General features: G+C 36.0%; 1 protein-coding gene across 7 annotated transcripts in view; it reads left to right on the top strand.

Annotated features, from left to right (window-relative positions):
- The window catches only part of SNF4Agamma (SNF4/AMP-activated protein kinase gamma subunit), a 77211-nt gene that overhangs the window by 48950 nt on the left and 2801 nt on the right, over positions 1 to 25460 (top strand). For all 7 annotated transcript variants that reach the window (XM_018446109.1, XM_018446111.1, XM_018446112.1 and 4 more), the window contains 4 exons: positions 7975 to 8108; positions 18921 to 18969; positions 23941 to 24078; positions 24155 to 24307. In XM_018446109.1, coding sequence (XP_018301611.1) covers positions 7975 to 8108; positions 18921 to 18969; positions 23941 to 24078; positions 24155 to 24307 — 474 coding nt within the window. The remainder of the gene's footprint in view (positions 1 to 7974; positions 8109 to 18920; positions 18970 to 23940; positions 24079 to 24154; positions 24308 to 25460) is intronic.

Below are 25460 nucleotides of genomic sequence, written 5' to 3'. Positions count from 1 at the left end.
TTCCGCGACGGCAGATATCAGAGTCATTGTTTGCGTGTAACACACGCATTGTCCGTTTCGTGAAATGCACGGAATAAGTCACATATTGTCCCATCATCATCACGGCACCGACAATGGCGGCGACACGAGAAGCTCCTCCGCGTCGTCGGACATCCGGAACCAGGACACGAAGTTCCTGCAGGAACTGTTGAACCAGAACGATCAGCAACAACAACAACAAGATAGCAACAGGCTTTATCTACATGAACGACATGTGTCCCGCGGCTCTGTTAGCTCCGCGTATTCTTATGGCTCCTCGTCCTACGGCTCATCTTACGGCTCCAACTCGTCCAATCATCAGCAGTCCGTGTACCACACGGTCCACGGCAACATTCATCATCATCCGCTTCATCACTACCACCATTATCACCAGCAGTATCATCATCTAGCAGCGAGCACCGGCAAAGCGTCACCGACGTCACCCAGTCCGACCAACGAGCACGAAAAGCAGCACCATCATCACAGCATACAGGAGATGATACGACATTTCGGTCGACGATTAGGACACATCAGACGGCAGAGTGAGAGCCATGAGAGCCCAAAGAAACGGGGCGAGGATTTCAGAAACAGGAGTCAGAGTCTGGACGGCGGCGCCAGGCATTATCCCCCCATCGGTCCGCAAGAGACCGATTGCGAGACCACCTACAGGATCTATGAGAGCATACTCAGGCAAGGTAACGCGAGCGAATGCGTTCGAACCTCGACGAGGACGAGCGCGTTGTCGATCTCGTCGAATCTCCAGTGAACCACGTTTTCCTGCATACATGTAGCAAATGTTATTATTTTGTACAGCAAAGATTAGAGAGCCTAGGAGAGAAGTGCCAACTAATCATGTGATTCTGAATAAAAATTATTTCAACCAATAATATAGCGAAATTATTATTGTGTATACTGAAGAAGACCTAATAGAGGCCGAAACGTCTATATTTATATATACTAACGGAATAAAATATTATCTCGCTAATAAAAACTTGCGTTGTGGCACATCCCCTTTAATTAATTAATTTAATAATATAGTCACGTGATCAGTTTTCGCCGATTTTTGGTACACATGATTTCTAATAGATTGAAATCTGTTATTCTCTCCATTGCTATTGTCTGTGCTTTTCAATTGTGTCTCAGTTTACATGATGGCTAATCACAGAATAGCTGATTATGTTTGGTAATTCTCTCCTAGACTCTAGTAAAGATCACTTACAAAATCAAGACTCATGTATGGCAATGTTTTATTTAAATATGGATTTTTTTAGCGATATAAAGAGAAGAGAGCTTCAAAAAGAGCACTGTTGCGTAAATAATTCTGAAAAGGTTCAGCACACATTTTAATATCGTTGAAATAAATTACTTGTTCCGCATAGCGTGTCGTCCAACTACTGATAATTAACGTACACTGAAAAAAGTAATATTGTTTCAACAGCATTATTTTAATTGAAAATAATCTTGTTGATTTATTATATAACAACAGTATTAATAAAAAAAAAAACAAAATTGTATTAAAACAAGGACACAAGTATTTATTTCATTAATGGCATTATTGAATTAATAAAATTAGTTTCAATTAAAATAATACTGTTAATACATTTTTTTTTTCAATGTATGTATTTATTGCTACTATTTAAATATATTATATATATACTCTTTAGGATAAAAGTTTGAAACCACTTTTTAAAAATTGACATTTTTGCAGTTATTTACTTAAATATTCATAATAATGTGTTTATTTAACACTCATTTTCAGAACTATAATAATAACAGTTAATCGATCTAAAAAATTAGTGTTAAACATTTGTTATGGATATTTAAATAAGTAATCGTAAAAATGTTAATTTTTAAAAAGTTTTCAAACTTTTGTGACCTTAGTATATATTTTTTTAAAAGAAAGTAAATTAATCAATTAATTATTTACGTCACAACAAAATGGAGAATTTAACAAAATGCACTGTTATAAATTTGATAAGAAATTAGGAACCAATCATTTTGACGACTCTAATAGTTTAGGTGTCAAAAAGAAAAAAAAGGAGGGAAAAACATGGATAATTGAATGGGTAGTCGTGTCGCTCTCGAGGAGACATACTATTTCAATTTCCGACTATTTTCAGTTGCGCAATATGTTTTTGTACGGGCGCGTGCGGAAATTTCTCTCGCGTGTCACTAAATTGGCTTGTTCGCGTAGGATATTGTTTCTGTTACATATACATTCTCGAGTACGTCAGTTCATACTGATGTCAATTTAAACGCGATATACTCATATGTCGTGAATATGAATGTCGGAACGGTAAAATGTCTATGAGCGAATATTTAACGGAATAATTAAGAAACTGTATACATGGACTGAGAAATATTACCTGTTAATCCTTTTGCAATTCAATCTACCGCAGTGTTACACTTTGCAGCTGATATTCTTAACGAGCACTTGGGATTTTAATTAGAGGATTTTGAATCTTACGCTGAATTTTTTGTGTCTTTATATGAACGTTGATTCGAGACAATTAAATGTAAATGTGTACAGTTTAAAAAAAGATGCTTATATAAATAACTAAGTAAATAAAAATATATTTACATTTTTAAAAACCTTTTTTTCTCAGCATATTCATATTAGCGGCGCAGTTCTTTTATTTTTCTCCCCTGATTATCATCTCTAGCATTTTCTCGTGATCTTCGAAACGATTCTATTTCTGGCACAGTCACCCGATTCACTTCATCCCGCAAGCTCAGCCTTCATAAAGCTCGGTGATTATTGATGGTATTAGCTTGCCTTGACCTGACCGCCGTTATATTACCGCTTATGACAATTGTGACAAGCGCATAACGGCTTATTATTAATCTTTAGTATTTATAAAAACGAGATTGTGTGTGTGAAAGTTATTTTCCTAGAAACTGTCGTGCCCAGACAGAACGATTTTATTGATGTATTTAAAAAAGCTAAATATACATTGTTAAATCTATAGTGTCAAATTTAACCTAACGTGAGTCGCCACTGCTCCTACTAAATATATCGTTATTTTTTACCAAAATGATAGTTAAATTTGACACGATATAGTGTCAAATTTAACTATCATTTTGGTAAAAAATAACGATATATTTGACAGTGTCAAATATAACCGTTGTTTTAGTATAAAATAACGATATGATTAAGTAGGAGCAGTGGCGACTCACGTTAAGTTAAATTTGACACTATAGATTTAACAGTGTAGATTTGAAAATAATTTTCGAAAACTCAAACATGATGAACAACACCGCAAAAGGTTTTGATACTAGGTATAGTAATCATTATGAGCTAGCGTCGTGATTATTACATAATTATGTTGATAGTTCAACAAATTAAGTTATTTTTAGATCCATATCTAATTAAATGTTTACATAGTTCAGCAAAAACATTCTATAGTTTAAGAATGTATGAGTGCATAATTGTTTCCGCAAAAAGTGATTAGAATTGGAAATTTATACTTGCCGTATAAAAATGAATGTCATACGAAACAAATCAATACTTACATTTAATAATATAATTTTATAGCTTGAATAAAAATGTTATCTTAAATTATTTTTTAAAGACATTTCAAATTGAAATAATCTTTTATTCAGGTTCCGAATCCTCGCCAAACTGTTTGAATTACTTTCAAATGCAATATAGAAAAATCTGGATTTTTAAAATATTATAATTTTTTGTTCTATAAAAAAACACTCAGAGAAAATGAAACTAAATTTCAATAAATATTTGCTTGAACAGTATATACGAATTTAATATTGATTTATAAGTATGTTTTAAATAAATTTATTAAATAAAAAAATGACAATTGAATCAAATTAATGATTTCCGTACCGAACATAAAATAAATATTTACAATTAGCAAGCATTCAACTATTATTATTTAAACGAATATTTATTAAAGTTTAATACACTTTGTTCTCATTATACGTATAATCCTTAATTTGAATCGAGATAACAAAATGAAAATTCTCGATTTTTCATATTTTTAGTCTGGAATTACTTTTATTGCGCAACATTTTTTTCACAGATATAATAACTGTTGATTAATCTTTCACAAGTTGATCTTTCACATTTCCCGCGAGTGAGAACGCGCGCATTTATATCTCGTTATTTATTTCCCAAGGCGACGACTGAAGAACTTGCCAATTAATGTACTAATTTGTCGAACAATATACAATCGTCTTTCGCTTCTCGCGAAATTTGTCGCGAGGATTCGAACTATTCGCAAATATTCGTCTGGCTAGCATCCGCCTCGTTATTGAGCGCTCGTATCGCGAAACGCTCTCGTGAAATAAACACCGCGCCGATAAAGCGGGATATCGCTTGAATGTCTTGCGCTGAGGAAGCTTATTTAATCGTAGAAACGTGCGCAAACGGCCTTCGCCGAGAGAAAAATAAAATTCCAAGTCCCAGGTTTCGAGGCCGAAGTGTCGCTCCAGTGTGGCCAGTAGTTTCGATTTCGATTCTTGTTCTATTGTACTTTATGAGATGTTTATCGAGCCATCGACACCATCTAAAAAAATATCGATGTAGATTTAATTAATACTATGCGATGTACATAATTCTTTTAATATTAACTATTTAATATTAAATATTTAATATCAACATAGTGTGGATTTAGCATCATGGGTTTTAAATTTACATCATGATGGTGCTGATATAAATACCTGGAGTTATAAATCCACGTCGACCACATTATGTTGGCGTGAATATTAATTAACACCAACACGGTGAGAATTATATAGACACTGCGTGGTAAATTTATACCGATATTTTTTAAAGTGCAGTTTCTGATAAATAATGTTTGTCGGAGTCAGTACGTCGATATTACTGATGATCCATTTATGGAAAGAACAGTTTTGAAGTTTTTTGAAGTATCTAAAAAATTTAATTGGATACAGGTCTGAAAATAAATTTTGTTTAATTATCGAAATAATTATGTAGAATGCTTCGACTGGATGCTAGAATGTCAAAATTTTTTGCAGTATGCTCATTATATTTCCTATGTAATTATTTAGATAGTTCAATAAATTTTTTCAGATCTGTTTAAGTTTTTGAATGTTTCAACAAAATCGTTCTTTGTTGGCAAATGCAAAAATAGGAAAAAAAAATCCGCGTCTTTTCATACTATTAAATTTATCATGTCAAATTATAACCAATTTGTGTTGTTTTTATCATTTTTATAGATTGCCACTGCTTCTATTCAATATGACGTTAATTTAAAATAATGAAATTACAAAACAATTTAATTTTGCATTAAATTTAATTTATTATTTTATTACTATAAAGGACGTGCTAATTGTAAGTGCATATTAATATGGACGTTATTTACTTTGAAAGAGATCCTAGAAATAATTAATTTACACACATTTTGACACACGTGGAAGTTAAAACAACTAAATAAGAAATATCAAATGCTGTCAAAGTTAAATGTTGGAATAATAATTTCTATGTAATTTATTTTAAATATATTTACTTCAGATATATGATTACGCGCTAATTACTTTCAGAATTACAACACAATCGAACTGAAATAATAATAATAATTTCATAAATTAAATTTGATCGTCGATTTAAAAAAAATCTATTAGAAAATCATCGATTTGATCGTCGATTTAAAAAAAGCTATTAGAAAATAATCAGAGCGCAGTCATATATCTGAAAAAAATGTATCTAAAAATAAATATATAGAATTGTATTTTTTACATCTATAACTGTATTTGGCGCTACTTCTTATTTAGTCGATTTATTCATATGTATTGTTTCTAACTTATTATTAAAAGTCAGATATAACAAAATGTTATTTAACTCACAATCAGTAGATTATGTTATCACACTACTCCTTTGTGATATGTAACAGTGCAGGTGATTACACTTTGAAACAAAACTAGTGATATCATGCGGAAAAAACTGCTTCTTTATGCAAGATTCAACAGTGATTCGATAAATATATTATTATATAAGATCTAGCAATATTTTTTTTACATAAATGCAGATAAATCTCATTTACATAAATTAATACTTGTTCCGGCTCTACTATGATATATTCGCAGTCATAAATAAACATTATTACATAACTTTTTTTTTGGCATGATTGCACGAAATTAATTGGATGAAAAGAGTGAATAGTTTTGCACGAAATTAATTGGATGAAAAGAGTGGGTGAATAGCGTAAAATTGTTCCCGTTGAAATCGAAACGAATTTCAAAAGAAAACATCAGAGGCTTATGATATTCGATCTCGTCAATAAAAAGATACACCGGACGGACGCAAGTCAGTCTCGGTCATATTTCTTCACGAGCATAATAGTAATGTAAATAACAAGTCACAGCTTACGTAATAATCACAATGATAAATTTCGCGCATCTGTCGATAAATTGTCTAACATTACATGGGTTGTTATGATCGAAACCCAAGACGATTGGATTAATTGTAACCATTAAAACTGTTTACAATGATAGAAACACTACAGGCTCGAAGTCGAGTGATTCAAACTTGACAAATATGATTGATGCACGACTAGTTTTGTTGAAATATTTAAAAATTTAGCTTGATGCAGAAAATAATTTTGCTGGACCGTCAAAATAATTAGGTAATAAATCAGCAATATTGCAAAAAGTTTTGATATTTTACCAACTATAGTTGCTCTATAGTTTACCAACTATAGAACGTCTTTCATAATCATTTTGATGGTCCAAAGTTATTTTTCTATAAATCTACACATAATTTCATAATTTGTTATAAAATACATTTTACATTTTCTAAATGATTTGCTTAAATTTTTGTGTTAATTTAGTACAAGATGAAATTATGTTAGAAAGTAACATCAATATTATATGAAAAAGTTAACACAAAAATGTAATACTGATACAATTGGTAAGCAAACTATGAAAGCATTTTTTCTTTTCAGTTAAATTAACATTTATAATCTGTTAAATTAACACGTATTTTATTTAGTTATCTTAAACTTTATATTTTAAAATATATCATTTTTACGTTATTTGTTTATTTGCTCATAAATTGTATTATTTTTGCTCTAAGAAATGTTAAATATCAATTTAACACAAAATTTTAAAAAGAATTTAAATGGACTTTTAATATAAACATACTTGGGGGGTTCAAGTCAAACCGGGACTTTTATTCTCATGAACATAACAATAAAAGTCCCGGTTTGACTTGAACTACCCACGTAGAATGCTTTTTACTGTGTAGTTCAGTGCTTAGATATTTCAGCAAAATCGTTCTCTCTATATGATCATGGTATTAAAATAAATAAACTTTTATTTCACAAAAAGAGATTACATTTCTCTTACGGGTAATATACCTATACTTTTTTCTGTACAAATCGTTTTACATTCTGTACAAACCTTTTATCATTCCGCGAGAAGTATCAAAGTGAGATTATCGAAAAGTAAACATTTTACGAGATATACATATGATCAGTCTGATATAAAATCTACAATAAAGTACTTCTATTTCGATGGCCCATGGCTCAAATCATATCGGATGACGTGAATCAATGATGATTTTATTCTTTATATATATCAATGCATTTGCAATATCGATATATTTTTCCTTCAGTACCTACTTGAATTTCTTTTTTGTAGTTATAAATTAATGACTAGTAGGAGTTGTGGCGCAGTTATGGGCGTGCAATCAAATTTTATATTTATATTTTATAGTATATAATATATATTTTAATGTATATATAATACGTATATTATATGTTATGTAAATAATATAATATTTTATTAATATTATATATTTGATAATATTAATAATATATTATTAATATTATAATAATATTATTATAATAAAAATAATATAGAAATATTTATATCGTAATTATAATAAAAATCATATATTATTTATATTAAAATTATTTGTATAACAAAATTGCCTCTTGGTTTTACGTCATCGACTACATACAATCCTCTTTGTTTCAGGCGCACACAGAAGAAGTTCATTGGATCCTACGGCACGGAGATTATCCCTCGGGACACCCGCGATACCTCATCGAGCATCTGACGCTTGCCTGGATCCGGTTCACGCTGCCATACTCTTCAGGGACGCTCGGGGGGTAATTGCAATTATTATTATTATCATCATCGATCGCAAAGCGTCATCGCTACTCGAATTATACGGGAATATTTGCACAAATAGTGACGCTAAAAGTCGCAGTGCAGTATTATAAATAAATTTTATAAATTTGCATCAGTTAGCAATCTGCCTTACCGTAGCGGAACAGATATCTGATTTACAAACGTCGATAAAGACACTCTCTGCCGATGATAAATTAGAGCACTTCGGTGAGTTTACCGCGCGTTGGTAAATTATCTACGCGAGATTGTAGGTCTTTTTAATGGAGGACCTGCAATGATACATCTCTTCGCTCTCGATGTCTCGTCTTATTTAGGTCCTCTTGCGCCCAATGGAAAAAGTACTAGGAATAGAAATATTAAATATTAGAAAATATAAAATTATGAATTAAATTGTTTTATTTATATCCACTGTGCATTACTTTTTTTTTATTTTTTTAATATTTAATGTTATTTAATGGATACGAATAAGATATAAGACATTTAATATGTATTATTGTTATGCCGTATTTGTATTCATTGTGCGATACATTTAATCTCTATTCCTAATTTTTTAATTTTTCTAATATTTAGTATTTATTCCTTAATATTTCCTCCATTATGCGAGCTTTCTCAAGGAACTTTTAGATATTATAGAATTCAATTCGCACAATTAAATTGTATAATATCTAAAACGATATATATTATACATACAGTCGACATTTCGCTTCTAAGAAAATTTTCTCTCGAGTAACATTTCTCTCAGGATTATTCTGCTCGCATAGAGAAGAGTACTCATTGGTATGAGAGCGAGGAATAAATATCTCGACATTATTATCTCGTACTTCCTCGTACGCACTTGTAGAAAGAGGGACATTTCATTTCTATCCAGATATTATTATATTATTTCGAGTCTCAATTCCTCTCCCTCCTTCGTTCCTTCCGTTTACGTTCCCATGCACGCATTAAGTACATATTTAAACTTTAAACGCTTATCGACGTCGTCCTTATCTCGTGCGTGATGGTTGCCACGATAGATACTGAGAAATTCGAACGTCGCGATCGGGACTCGCTGGTCCCTAGGAAGTGACGTCGTTCAAGAGTTTCCCTGCCTGGGCCATTTTCCTTTCCCACGAGGAGGTACTTAAAAATCCGGGATAATTCGCGCGGCGAGTTTAATTAATTACCCGGCTTATGACGGCGGCGCCGGCTAGGAGGCCCCCGAGGAGGCGTTCGCGTCCGCGCGCCTCCCGTTGTGCGCGCACATAAGCGATGCGCCGTAAATTTCATACACAACGTGTGTCGCGGAGCCTCGACGGACCGTCGTCGGGCGCCGGCCTGGACGGTGTGATCCAGTTGAGCACGAGCTACCGAGCTTGGCGTCGGGTGACCGCCGAAGAAGCTGACGACGGTCGTGGCAAGTCTCCCGCCGTATCTCCCGCTCGCGGGAGTCCTCGTGATCGAGGTCTTTCGCCGCTATCCGGATTCTAATCCGCAGCGGATCGCGTCTCGCCGCCGGTTACCGTTAACGTCAACGTGTATTTCCCGGAGAAGTCGGTCCAATTCGCACCTGTCACCTCTCTCTTCTTGGCACGAGCTCTTCCGTCGCGCGGTGAAGTTTTTTTTTCCCCGAGAGTTCTCTCGCTCGCTCTTTTTCGCTCTCTCTTGAGAGGAGGGAAAGAGAGAGGGAGAGAGAGAGAGAGGATAAAGTGCGTGTCCGAGAAATCGATCGGCTCTCCCGCGAGATCGGTACAATGCGCTCAGCTCTCTTATACGGAAATAAAATTTAATACTGGAAATTATTTACCTCCGAGTTTTTCATTTTTTGGTTGACTTGTGGTTTAGATTTAACGTCACTTTACTTGACAATGTAAAAATTGTGTTTTTTCTAGCTGTATGATTAATCACTAAATTGATAATTTTATGAGTAACTTTTTAAGTTATCACTACAAAATTATCAGTTCAGTGATTAACTAAAAAAATACATGCAAGCCATAGCAAATATAATTTTTACATTATTATCGAGTTAAGTCTAACCAAAAGTTAGAGAATGAAAAATTGAACCCCAGTGTGGCATTCTCAAAGTTTCTTTTACTTTATTATGCTATAACTTTTCTATTGTATACATTTGCTTGTTACCGTTATGTTCCTTGATGTTTTACGTTTCGATTGAAAAAAAGTTGTTATAATATCCAGTGTGGTAAATACGTGACAAAACGATATAGAATGGGATCGAAGGGTTAAAACAACGGTGCTTTCGATACTCAAAATAAGAAATTAATCCCCCTGCCTTCCACGCTGAAAAAAAAGAGTCTGATTGACACAATTAGAATCTTCTGATTTGTTCCTTTTTAACCGGACATTCTTTTGTAGTATTAAATTTCTATAAAGGATTGCGGTCGATCAACGCGTGTGTTTCCGAGGGTGCGACCGATTACTTGTCATTTTCGAGCGTGAACGTGCAAATCGACGGACACGCAACGCTCTCGACGAGTTCGCGAGTTCCGTGGTGATTCCTACGCGGATCTCGCGCGGCCACCGGTATTCGCACGAGTTAGTTCACATCGACCGTTTGAAAGCCGAACACGGCGGAGTAGTGCGAAGCGAATCGCCGTTTCCAGAGGGTCCGGGTGGGAGAGGAACTTTTTCGGGGTGAAGTTACGACGTAGTTTGATCTCTCTCCGGCGATCCCTCGGGCGATCCCTAGGTCGATGAGCGACGGTGCAAACACTTGTTGCTAGAGAAAAACGTGTGCGCGAAGCGCAACGACAGCGCGCGAATTCGCAATATATGATGGTTTCGGAACGGCGCGTCCCTTCACGGTGGGTGTCCCTGACCCAACACCCCCGCGCACGACGGTGCTTTTCACGGCCAGTCGGGTGCGGGAGCACTCGCGAGCTTATCAGAATAATCGCGAATGGAAATGACTCGAAATAACCAGCGCGCGGGGCTCTCGGAAACGTTTCGCCCCGTTTTCCGACTCCTGGCCCGATGGGTGGGAAAAACTGGTTTACCATGTTTTTATTGCGTCATAATTATCGCGGGTCCGATGAGTCGCATCTCTTCGCGCTCTTGATCGACGTGTGCGCGTGTGTATCTAATACTAGGAGTACCGACCAGTTATTAATCATTTTTATTTTTTAGCTGTTTATGTAACTGAAAGATGTATTTAGAATTTTTATATAAAAATACTAGTTGGTATTAAGATATCGTATAATTAGCCTTTTTCTTACACTGAAGAAAAGTAATAAATTTTAATACTTATTTCTTTGAATACTAAGTAAACATTTACTTGAAGTAAATAAATATTTACTCAGTAAATATTATAGTTAAATCAAATTAATGATTTTTATAAAATCTATGTTTATATTTGGTAAATATTTACTTAGAACTATTCGAACTAACTATTTATTAAAATTTAGTTTTTTTTTCAGTGTTTTGATTTATTCAGTGAGACTATTTTTATTATAGATTAACTGATTATTGTTTATTTTTTAGATTGTTGTTATACAGCACGTCCAAAATTATTAGGCACCCTATTAATTAGCATTTTTCTACAAAATGACGAATTACTGTTTCTTTTAATGATTTCTTGGAATTAGTTAAGGTCTATGTATGTATACTTTTTGGACTATTGCGTAATTGCGATTATAAATGTCATTGGTATGATATAGTTTATAAAAAAATCAATGTCGATTGGCTTCCACAAAGTCCTGACCTCAACCTGATTGAACATTAATAGGTTCACTTAAAGAAAAAGAAATTAAAAATTCACTTCGAAACAGGACTTATAAATTGCGATTATGAAAGAATTGGAACAAATAACGAAATTTATTTACAGGAAATTAATAGAGAGTTTACCAAAAAGAATTGCGGAAGTTATAAAACAAGAAGGAAGAAATATTTAATAAATATTAAACATTGGCGTTCAGCAGAAAAAGCAGCTTTGCAATTGTAAAATTGTTTAGTATGATCGGCCATACTATTAATTCTTCACTGGGCATAAATGTATAAACCAGTTGTATTAAAGAATCTCACAACAATTGCAAAGCTGCTTTTTCTGCTGAACATAGCTAATGATAATTTATTAAAAACTAAAACTATTAATGAATTTTATTCAACAAAGTTTATTATATTTGTTCTATTTATAAATACAATAAACTATTTATTTGAAGCAAATACAACAAACTTTGTTGTATTTATTTTAATCTACCTAGTAGATTACAGTTTTATAAGTCAGTGGATTTTTTTTTTACCAAAATTCGATTTATTTTTTAACATAATTTCCTTTTAAAAAGTCACTGATTTATCAATTTGCTTTTACATACTAATTATGAAATTTATAAGGATGCTTAATAATTTTTAATGTGGCTATATTTCTTAAAAGATAAGATTCTGAAATTTTCTGGGTTTCCAATAATTATATTCTTCATACTGATAAAGAATTCAGTTTTTTATGACTTTCTTAATTTTCTTAGTAATTTATCTGCTTGGTTCTCTTAGTGAGTAAAAATGTTGGTATTTCCAATGTTAACGATGAAAAACGTAGAAATCGCGACAAGATTGCCCACGCTGGAGACCGTCTAATAAAAGTCTGGACATGAGACAGTCAGTTTTGATTGGACACCACGCTCTCTCTCGAGAGAGAAAGAAATAAGAAAATAGAAAAAGAAAAAGAGAAAACAGTAAATGTACGTCTTTTTCTCTTGTGATTTTAACAAAACCGTGTCCAAACTTTTATAAGACGTAACTCTATTTTGCAAAACTAATTGCACTTTAATTACCGTATTCTCGTTAGATTTGTTCCTTTATCGTCATTTTCGAGAGGCTTTTGAAAATTTTTTCTTCCCTTATATTTCTAATTCGCGTGAGGAGAAAAAGCGCTTCGAAGTTCGGCAGCTTCTCGCGGTTCGCAGATGCCGGCGAAGTCCGGCTGTTTACAAACAATTGCGGATTCGGAATTATATTTAGACGCCGCTGGCCACTGTTCGTGGATCTGGTCGACGTAATCGCGAATATTGGCCGCGTCTTCGTTTTGACGAGCGCGAGAGACAAACGAGGTCTCATCGCGCGCGGGGAGATACTTAATTGACGCCTCTACATTCGTTTCCTAAGTAATTCGACATCTTTCTCGCATCTAGTTAACGATCGCCGTTCAAATGTACACACCCAGCGATCCCTATCGCGCTCAGCGATGCAAACGCTTCAGATAACGAATCTTTGCTTTCGGCGCGCGTAATCTTTATTTACGCGTATATTATCAGGAGGGAGAGGAGGCCAATAATATTTAGTCGCGAAATAATATTTAGCGAGCGTATCGCGGATCCGCTGAAATCGCTGGCGCACCGTGTTTTGCAAATCCCAAGGTCAAATCGTTTCCTATATAGGATCGCCATGAAATTACACAAACCAACGCTTGCACTGAGAGAAGTGATTTTATTATGGGAACAAATCAAGGGAAAAAATGTGATATTTGTTAAGAAAACGATGGATTAGTTACTATTGCAAATTAATTATTTCTCATTCGTCAATGTAACAAATAATCGCTAGCAAATAAAAGGCTCATATATACATAGAAGTCGTAGACGGTCGTAGGGTCTCAAATTGTAAGAAATTAATTCTACACTGAAAAAAATATAGTCAATTTTAACAAATATTTAGTTCAATACTGCCAACTAAACATTTCTTTAAAGTAAATAAATATTTGTTCGGTAAAAAGAATGATTGTTAAATCAAATTAATGTTTCTTGTATCAAATAAATATCTTTATATTTAATAAATATTTATTAAAATTGTCTATATTTTTTTATCAGTGTAGTCAAGTATTCTCCCTATATTTGACTGTGATTGGTCAGTTTCCTACGATTTAAGACCCCACGATCATCTAGATTTCTATGATAAACGATCCTAAAGTCTATCCAAAAGATGGATTAGGTTCTATATAGTTTGCTTCTATTACTAATAATTGATTGGTATAGCAGACTAGTAGCAATCGCAACAAATCAATTTTGTTGTCACATATTTACCGATCACTTGTTAAAGGTACTGGTGGTTTGTTAAATTAACAAAATCCTTTCTCTCAGTCTGGCCAACGCTACGACTGTCAACTGACCGCCAAAGTTCTGTCGGCGAGTACTGGGCCATCACTGGCAAATGACTGGCTGTCAAATGACGACCAAAGTTCTGTCAGCCAGTACTGGATTACTAGTAAATGACTGGCTAAAATGACTGCCAGTATAACAGCTAGTACACTGTTAAATCTATAGTGTCAAATTTAACTTAATGTGAGTCGCCACTGCTCCTACTAAATATAATATATCATTATTTTTTACCAAAACGATAGTTAAATTTGACACTGTATAATATCAAATATAACCATTGTTTTAGTATAAAATAACGATATAATTAAGTAGGAGCAGTGGCGACTCACGTTAAGTTAAATTTGACACTATAGATTTAACAATGTACCGTCTGTCAATACTGAGCCCAAGTTATCATCCAGTACTCAGCCAGTACTGGGCCAGTAGTTCGCCAGTACTTGAACTATCGCAGTCAATACTGGCCCAGTACTCGGCCGATCGTAAAATCCTATATGGATTCTCTCGGCGAGGCAGCGGTCGCGGTTTCCACCCGGTTTTCACCTCCTCGCCGAGAGGACGAGTGTCGCGCGCTTTGTTCCTCTTCCTTCTCTTCCTTTATCTCGCGTGCGTGTGTGACGCACGCGATGTGTACTGTTTTATCTCCCACGACGGCCTTGCGGACGAACGCGAGTTATATCGAAACTTCGTTGTCGCGCGCCTACGCTTGTCGTAAAAAAAAATGTCGCGTTACACGCCCATAATGATAACGAGCCGTGTCGCGGTGACGCCTGCCGGTTGTTTCTGTCGTTGCTACGCTCGGCGAATGCTTCGCGGAGAATTCTCACGTGGGCGTCTCGCGTTTATATAAATCTAGATCACCCACATCCTTAAATCGCCGGCGCCGTGTTTTTTCGTGGTTTCCGCCTCCTGATTTTCGCCTCCTCGCGAGTGGATGAACCGCGTCAACAAGTTGTCGTGCCGGAGACTGCCGCTGAATCAATGGCCGCATTCAGAAGAACGTTTATTTTATAATTGTTGGAAGCCTTCTTCGCTGAGATAGAATATTATTTCTTTAGATCGAGCCTGTTTAAAACTTAGCTCGCAAACCAAGTGCTTCTTTCTCTTCATTGCCTTGTTGACATAGAGAGAAAAAAAGTATAGACGCTTGAACTTAGCTCAATAATAAATTAGTGCTTTATTTTGTCTTTTATCTATCTCGTTCAACGAGACGATGGAGAGATAGGAGCGTTTAACTCGCGGCTAAGTTTTAGTCAGGCTCATAGAGTCTTAGAAAGTCAGGATATATATGATATTGAATCGATCAAGTTAGAGACTTTATTCATGTCCACTTCTATCAATGTAGATTAATCTTGGTTTTCTTCACTCTTTATCTTTTTTCAATTCTTAGAATAGGAAAAGATAAAAAGTAAATTAAACCGAAATTATCTTTAATCAGTGAGAGCTCAGTGATTCCCTAATATAATTGATTCCTACAGTTAAATTCAACGAAGAATCAGTTATATTAAAGAATTACTGAGCGCTCACTGATTAGTTTTTTTTTATCGCACACGAATCAAACCATAATTTTTAATCTCATTAGACAGCCAACTAAATCACATCTTTCTACGACAAATTTCGGATTTTTTAACTATTTTCAGATAGACTCCATTTATTCTAGAGTACTATACTTCTACTCTATTTAAAAGTGTAATCCAATCAGCGTGAATAAAACTTCTAACAGTTGCAAAATAAACGTTCAGCTGAACGCGACCAATGGCTGCGTTCAGCAGAAAAAGCAACTTTGTAACTGTTATAAAATTGTTTAATATGGTTTATTCATTTAGGTCCAGTAAGAAACAAGAATAATAGCTAATTATATTAAAGAATCTCACAACAGTTGCAAAGTTACTTTTTCTGCTGAACGCAATCTATCTCGAGCCTGTCGAATGACTGATGAGGAAGAAAAGAGCGAAAAAAATGGAGGGAAAAGGCCCACGTGGTCCAGTGATCACTCTCGGTTAAATTTCCGCCAGGAAACGCGGTGTCATCCTATTTTTAGATTCGATCAGCCTTGCTATTCAGTTTCACGCGATAGCGCCTTCAATTTTCGTTTCTTTTTTTTCTCTCTCTCTTCTAACGAGTATCTCCGCTCGCTCCGCCAAATATCAGATCTTATTGATGATGTAATAAATAATACAGCGCGTGTTCAAGAGAGAGAGAAAGATAAGTGTTTGGCGCCACCTTTATCATGAGTTTGTTTATTACACTTGTTACGTGTGCCGTACTATCTATCTACCGTTCTACTATTCTTGGCGCGGATCGAATGTGCCCAGTCGCGCAGGTTGGAAAAAGACGACCCTGCGGGATGGGATAAAAAAAGTGAGGCGTCGCTTTCCGAACCGGTGATCCACAACGAAGACCCCGCCGTCATCGGCGTCGTTATTTTTCCTTGCGATAGCTCGGCGTTTAATAAAATCGCGTGGGCCGCCTAGTACTGTCAACCCTGTCAATCCTGTCAACCCTGTCAACGATCTTGTCTTCTATCAGATAGTATAAGCAGTTTTCATAATATTGTTTGCAATTTTGCAATAATTAAGTTTTTCGTAAGTTATGCAAAAATGAGCGTCTGACAAAATGGGCTCCAAAACTGACATAGTAGGCAATAATGCCAACATTCCTATTCTATAAATAAAAATATATCCTATTCTGTAAAGAAAACTAATTTATGAAACTATAAACATTTAAAATGACATAGTATTATCAATAATACAGTCACTATTATTTTAATTACGCAATTTGCAAAAGAACACAAGTAAGGATTTTCTTCTCGGATTCGTAGACTTTGTTTTTAGCTGATTTGGTATAGAAATAAGCCACAAATATATGAATTATGAGTTTGTACTTCTTTAATTAGCTAAACAGATCACGTTTTTATTAGTATTAATAAGGTGCAAAGGTTAGTTTCTAAGAAATAAGGAGATGTCGCTTTAAGATATCTATGTCAGTATCGGTGACCTTTCTCTACTAAATTTTGATAAACAATTGTTTGAGTAATACTAACATAACATTTATTTCCGGAAAAAAATTTGTTAAATAAAAAATAATGTTTAAATCAATGAAAAATTAATAGTGCTTGTATTAAATAAATATATGCTTACATTTGATAAATATTAAACTGTCATTATTCAAATAACTTATTAAAATTTAGTACATTTTTCTCTCAGTGTATTATGGTACTGAAACAGTGTTATATTTTGAAGAGGAAAGCTACAAAATTTAAAAAGTAGATTCCTCTAATGGTTAATCCCTTCGAATTGCCGCTAAGTCGATAGGAATTCAATCAATCTACTCGAGAAAAGTGAGAAGGAAGCGGATTTCGGTGGAAATGAATTCACGAGTGGATTCGCGGCGAAGAATTCTAATGCCTGTTCCACAATAGGGTCGTAAGCCGTAAGAATTTGGCCAATTACAGTTGAATATGAAGAAAATCAACTATGATTAATTAATTTCTTACGGCTTACGGCTCGCGACCCTATTGTAGAACAGGCTTAAATTGCGTTACGTCATTCGGCTTCGGTCTCACGCGCGAAAGACGTTTGCCGCGCGGCTATCGGAGCCTCGGTCTATTGACAGAGTCGTGAATTCTTGGCAGGCCGCAGCGCAATTAGCCGACTGTGTATGCCGGCTCTATCTCGCAGCCAGCCGGTGCGAAAGAGTTATGCCACCGTCGAAAATATCCCGGAGAGCGCGCTCGCGGGTAACACCGGCGGAGGTGTTAAGCGAGGACGTGTTAACGCCGTGCTTTCGCTCGTCGCGGCGACGTAAACATCGTCGCGTAGACGCGAGATCCAGCGGTTACGCACCGCGTTGAGAATCGATCGACCATCGCGGTCGGTCGTCACCGAGTTTCACGCCGCGTAATCCGGACGACGAGGACAAGATCGAGATCGAGGTCAAGCTCGAGGTCGAGGTCGACAATGAGGAAGGATATGTGATCAGGCTGTGCGATCGATAGACTCCGAACGTCGCGTATGTTGCGCGAGTTTCCTTCGCCAAAGGGTTTCCCCGGAAGTCCTTGAGGAGCAGCCAATTCGTTTAGAGTACAGTAGCTTTTAATTGACGCGCGAAATGTTGTTCCGACGTCAAACGAGCGAGCCGACCGGAAGTATCTCCAGGAGCTCGGATCAAGCCACGAGCTCCGGAGTCCTGACGAACTGGTACACGAAGATCAAGAGACGGCACACCTTCAGTCCAAGATCCTTGCTGAAACGGACTTTGGTATTTTCTCCGCTCTCTTCTCTTTATACAGACTTTACTCGATCAATAATTCACTGGAAAGAGAATCTGGTTACACATTAATTGGAATTCTGACTGAAAAATGGACAAATCAAAGTCTTCCGTAATTCTTTGTAAATGCTCTGTAAATCTTCGGTCGTAAAAAAGCGGGTTGAAAGAAAGGAAGAAAGAAATAGTATACTCGTGATAGAGTTTCCCAAAGATATGAAAAAAAAAAACCATTAATTTGTAGCATTTGGTTCTTTTTAAAGCCTGTTTAAGAAACAAAAATCTTGAGAGACTTTTTATAATGTCACTGTGACTTTTAGCGGCAATAATTTGGAATGAATCTTTTTTCGTAAAGAAATTGTTGTCACCTATAGCGACAATGACGATCTCAAAGACTGCATTTGGAACGTAATTTTACTAATTTGATAATTTCTTTCTCTTAATTTACAGCTGCCGGTGGTGGATCCCTTCCTAGAGAAAGTCTCACTGTCCGATCTTGGTGAGTTCCATCTACGATTCTCATTTTCTCGTAACCGATCTTTTAGAAATCGCTCTTTTAGAATCTTTCGAGATGAGATTAGAACGCTCGTTTACTCGCAACTTGTAAACTGATCCAATCGACTGAATAAGAGTCAACTCGACTAATCCAGCCTGAATGCTCGTAATCAGAGAAACACACGCGAGCTCTTAAGCCATAGAGTCTCACATACGTGAGCAATTAAAACGAGCAATTCGGATTATATTGATCTTGGAGGGCTGTATATTACGTTAATAGAAGCTGCGATATATGTGTGTGGCTGCATGAATGTTTGTGTGTGTATGTGTGTGCATCAAGAGGAGAAATTTTCCTTTATGGGAAGAATTGATTTAGTATCAAACGACGTTGTTATAAATTTAACGTCGATCAAAGAACTATGGGTTCCAAGAGGTCAATTTCGCAATGCAAAAAGTCATCGAAGAAATCCTTGGAGTGCGCGCACCATTTCATTTTCCTTCCTCAGTTTAATTAAGAATCATAATATAATATACTCTTGTATCATAATATAATACAATATTTGTAAATTTATATCTTTCGGATATAATGCATCATTCCGTTAAAATTAATGTTTTTTTAATAGATAGAAAGTTTTAACGGAAAAACGATGACGTGCACTGTGCAATGTGAGCGGCAAGTGGAACCCGAGATGTGAAACTCCACGTGTTTTCCGAGCCACATATGGCTTTTCCCTTCGAAATCGTGGTACTAGGTCTTCCGACGTGTCCTAGTGTATGGTGGCGATCGATGAGCTCCCGGGAGGCCAGCTAGCGTTAAGAGCGAGAGGGAGGGACTCGCGATACAGCTTCACTTCGTCGTACGGCGCGCTCTGCATTCTACGTCGCACTAGCACGCTCCGCCTATCTAGGTCTACGTCATGGGGCAGAGAGAGAGAGAGAGAGAGGGACCGCTAGGTTTAATAAGTTTATCATTACATGTAGGTATCTCGTCGATTCCTACGAATTCCTTTAACATCACACTGCAAAAGGAATCTGATTGCATCAACTGGAATTTTGATCGAAAATGGACAAATCACAGAATTTTCTGATTGATTCTATTAAATTTTAATTGAAATAATCAAAATTCTGATTGATTTGATCAGAATTTTCTGCTTGGTTAATATTGAATCAGAAATTGTTCTCAATATATGGATTACAGACTCGTGTCTTTGTACTCTTCGTACCTTTGTTAACGCGAGCCCATTCGATTGAAAACCCTTCAGCTGTGTGTCAAGATTAAATGTCGCGTTCGCGACACACGTGTAGACATGCGCAGGCCTAAAAAGGACGGCTAGGAAATAGAATTCGAAAGGGCAACATAACGTGTCAACTCAGTGAAGATGAGACGAAAGAAATACTCTTACCACAATATAGAATAATTTAATCTCGATTCAATTTTTTTATTTTCTTTCTAGTTTTAACATTGAGAGAAAAGTATTTGATATTTGTGACTATAATTATATGGTAAATAATTATAATTAGGATCTTCATTTTAATAGTTATTAATGATTAATAATAATAATTATGTTTATAGATTTTATATACAAAAAATATATTTCGGTTGTCTCCGAAAAAGATTGTAATTTTATATAACTATAAATATAACAATATTATCATTAGCTATAAATATAATTATTATTGCTAGCGTCATAACAATAATAATTATATATAAAAATGAAGTTCTTAATTATAATTATTTCACACAATTATTGTATATATAGTCGTACAAATGCCAAATATTTTTCTCACGATGAAGCATTAGAAAAAGATAAAGAGTAAATTAAATCAAGATTAAAACTAATCTACATTAATAGAAATGGAGGTCAGTTAAATCGTGGATGAGACGACGATCCATTAGGACGACATTCCAGTTGACGTATCTTGTCTAAAATATAGTGAATACTGGTATCAGACTAAATAGGCATTTCTTACGTCGCGGCGTTGGATTAATTACGGAAAAATAAACGTCCTAACGAAAGGAAACGATGCGAAACTTGGTGCGCTTCGCTCTTTTGGCAAGACACACCAGCGACGGTTATTCTTGGCACGATAGTTGACGACGATGAGGAGGAGGAAGCAGAAACCAACGTGAAAGCAAAAGAGAGACAGCCGGAGCAAACCGTTGACGATGGATCGACTGGGCAGTCGTGGTGTTCGCCAGCGACGAGGCTGACGATTCGTGGGAAATCTGCGTGGAAAGCGACGAAGAGGCCGGAGATTCGTCGTACAATCATGAGAGGGGGATCCTGATGACGGGAGAAAGACTATTGGTGAAAAAGAATCGAGAGTTGCCAGGACATTTGTTGATAAATTAGCAAAAAAGCTCGACCTTTCGTTATCGATATATTGTCTAACGCCGCAATATTATTATGCGGCCAAGATAGAAACATGAGTAACTCGTGCGGCGTATTCGTTTTTCTTGAATCAAAGAGCCGAGGGAACATCCCGAGATCTCTGAGGAGAAAGATGCGACAGTTGCGCGTATTCCAAGCGAATTTTCGTTGATACCGCGAGACGGGATGTTTATTGGAAATCGACACGGCGATGTTAAATAATGCTGGCCTTGCACTACTATTCGGATTCTGAGAGCGTTCGCGCCGCTTTAAGGCAGATCGCGGTTGCCTGGTGGAGCCAAGACGATGATCCCGTGTACTCGAAGGACCTCATCAAGGAGTTCGAGGTGGAGAACCCGCCCCTCGAGGACGAGCTCGCTTGGATCCTCTCCAAAGGTACCGCGACGTAGTACGATCGTTAGCAAGTTGTCGACACCGCCGGGGACGAGATAATATGTTTCATAAATATAGGCTGCGTTCAGCAGAAAAAACAGCTTTGAAATGTGTTGTAAGATTTTCTGGTAAATGATCGGTTCTTGTTCTTAGTGCGTCATTGGAGATTTAAATATATATTTAAATATATATAATCATAGGCGTTTAGTAGAAAAAGCAGCTTTGCAATTATTATAAGTTTTTTTATATGACTTGTTTAGATCCGTGAGGAACTAAGGGCAAGAACCTATTATTATATTAATCTTCCGTGGTCCGACCGGGGCTTGGAAGACCCAGAATTTTCAATTTTGAACTAGTCTACCTTAAATTCTGACAAAAAGAGAATGAAAAACGTTTCATGTCATATCATTGTAAACTCGTATTCTTGAATGTTCAAAAAGAATTTCTTCGGATTTTTTAACCTTCGAAAAACACAACCAGACGCCAATAACCTGGTTGAGCTAGAAAAGCAGTGAAAAAACCGTTGGTCCACGAAGGGTTAAAGAATCTTACAACAGTTGCAAAGCTTGAACGCAGCTTATATTTACGAAACGTAATCGACGAAGTTTTACATCGGTCTTGCATTCCACCGCTCAGTTAATTCAATCAACCGAATCGTTCGGTCGAGATCACCAGCTGTTGATATGAGTGTCAATATTATCTCAGTTCTAGGTCGGAGTTTCGATCGAGTTCGCTTGTGATAGGTGTCCTACTCCACCAGAATGTTTTCGTAACGAAAACGAGCGCGATGGACTCGGAATTCGCAATGCGATTTTCTCACCCGATAGGTCGTCTCGATAACACGATATTTCCGCGAATCCTGTTGCGAAGTCTCCGCTATAAGAAACAGAGAGCGGCTGATGCATTCGTTCCGGATGCACCTACGTGCAACACATCGACACACATACACACACATCGACAGTACTTTCAATTCGCTTCTCTCGCCGCCAGCTGTTCGTGACTCCTCGCCGCGTTCTCCTTCGAGTCCTTCGGTTAGTCGTGCCGTAGTCGTGTTCCCTGGTCTGTCTAACGACCGGATCGTAGACGCCAACATCTGCGTGATTTTACGAAAGTATCGCTGAACATTTCACTGAAGTGACTGTGTCAATGTAAAGTCTGTTGCTGTTATCGTGTCCGTCTCTCGTTCACCATTTCTGAACACGTCTCCTTTGACGTATAAAAAAGAACTACGTCCCAGTTCGATAATTTCCTTCTTCTCTCGATTTTTTTCTCGGTAATTGAAATACCGAGTCGTGTTATTAATTCCGAATCGCGTTATTCGTGTTATAATATAATATAATTAATTTTAATCTAAATCTGTTGAGCGCATAAATTTAAATGCGTTTACTTTATCTCGCATTTTGCGCTCGAGTGAATTCTCGGAACTCCTTTTTTCCTTATAACGTCACGTAGCTAATAGGAGGTGATACATCGTTATATTTCGTTGTACTTCGGATGCAATTTTCTATCATTTTCCTTGTGGTATTACTCATCGCTTCTAGCGAGCAACAATATGGCTCTTATCGGCTTACAATTACCGCGGCCCTTTATCTATCACCTGTGTTTTAAGTATTGAACCTACTATCGATGATATTTCATGGATAGTCTCTCTTCGAACATATAATCGAGCTCCCGAGACGGTTAATCGCAATTTATCGATCATTCAATCAAGTTCCATTACTGCGTTGTGTAATATTGTTAACCCGTTCGAACTTCAAATTGGGTCATTGAGATCGATGTTATATTTTATCAAAGGAAAATGCGTATATTATCCAAATTTCAGTATTGGCATTTGCTCCAAATGGAAATTACCCATCAAAAGTGATATTGCTGAAAAATGATATTGAAAAAAAAAAACTGGAAGTTTTTTTAAGTGTTTTCCCAATTTCATAAAAATCGTGGAGAAAAAACCGTGCGACGCTGCTCTCTCAAATGTGCTCACATTTCAGAATCACAGTGTGAAACTCTCAATTTATTAATGACGGACAATTTATGGGTTATTAATTAAACATTTGCGTGTATACGCAAGCGCTGGGATAAGTTACGTGCGTTCGATACAAGTTTACCGCGTATAAGTTTTAACAACCGCACCTTCGAGATAGATCTCTGCGCGAAAATGCTTCGTCGAAATCGGAAGGCTCTTCTCTACTGCGAACTGTTTGGGCTTTCAGAGGAGGACGAGTCGCAGATCTTCGTCAAGTTCTTCAAGTTCCACAAATGCTACGACCTAATACCGACCAGTGCCAAGCTGGTCGTCTTTGACACTCATCTACTCGTTAAAAAGGCCTTCTTCGCTCTCGTCTACAATGGTAAGTTTGCTTTTTTGCCTACGATTACAAGGAGGTGGCTCTAGAGCGGTGCTTAATGATAATGAGATATTTTCAGGGGTGAGGGCCGCGCCGTTGTGGGACAGTTCCCGGCAGCAATTCGTCGGCATGCTGACTATAACGGATTTCATAAAAATATTACAGATGTATTATACCAGTCCGTCGGTGACAATGGACGAGTTAGAAGAGCATGAATTAGATACGTGGAGAAGTAAGTCTTCTTCTCATAAATTTAGAAAAAAGGTAGTAATAACGAGTTTGATATATAAAACTAACCGTCAACTATAGCTGTGAAAATTATACCTATGTTCTAAAGCGTTTTATTTAAAGTATAAAAGTGAACCTGCGCCTTATGGCGATTGATAAAGGAAAGTTCAGTTTTTTTACCTATCATTTAGAACTTTATAGTACCAATCGTACAGATTGTACAGTCAAAAAGTTTTCGAAATGACCCGTTATTGTAATCGAGGATTAATATACGTAGTTGAATAAACTATTTTATAGTTTTAATTAAATAAGAGAATTCCTATATTCGGTCAAAGTGGATTTTAGTATTTAAATATTTCTATGTGAATTTATATAATACATACATATCTGATTCTGCAAATTGCGCGTTGAAATCTTTTTCGGACTTGGAAACGCAATCATAAGCAGAGCCAGTGTAGTATCATTTATTAAACTGACAAGCAATTTAATAACTTTTATTGCTAATAAGCATCTTTATAAGAATATTAATAATTAGAATGTTAATGAGAATTTTAAATCTGCAAATAATTTTATTGTGGAAAATATTGCCTCAGTCAGGAGTCCTTTGAATTCAGAATTTTCGATTTTCCGGGCTTATTAAATATCAAAAATTATTAAACTTGCTCGTCTATTTAATAAGTAATATTACTACTCTGATTCTGCTTATGATTGCATTTCAAGACCGAAAAAGATTTCGGTACGCAATTCACAGACTCAACTATGTATATAAATTCACACAAAAATATTTAAGCACTAAGATCTTCTTTGACCAAATATAAAAATTCTCTTATTTAATTAGATTTATTCTCATCGATTAAAAAAAATTCGTATCATATTATTTTATAGTTATTGTAACTGTAAAATAGTTCGATCAACTATGTACATTAGTTTATTACATTACGATTCAATTAAGACTGCGCTCGCAACGTTCATGGAATCATTTAATCCTTGTTGTTCATCAAATATTTAACAAGGGCAAATGATGTTTATGAACGCCTGTGGAACGCACTCTATGTGCGTTAATTCTACAAGAACTTGTAATTGTTATCTTTGTAGTTGCTATTACCATGTTTCTCTGAATATGGACGGCTTGTCGTATCGCGAATAGAATTATTAAA

This window comes from Mycetomoellerius zeteki, unplaced genomic scaffold (genome assembly GCF_001594055.1).
Source record: "Mycetomoellerius zeteki isolate Tzet28-1 unplaced genomic scaffold, Tzet1.0 scaffold174, whole genome shotgun sequence".
In the NCBI taxonomy this organism is placed as follows: domain Eukaryota; kingdom Metazoa; phylum Arthropoda; class Insecta; order Hymenoptera; family Formicidae; genus Mycetomoellerius; species Mycetomoellerius zeteki.
Note: the sequence above shows the minus strand (reverse complement) of the source record. Positions and strands in the feature narration are given on the sequence as shown.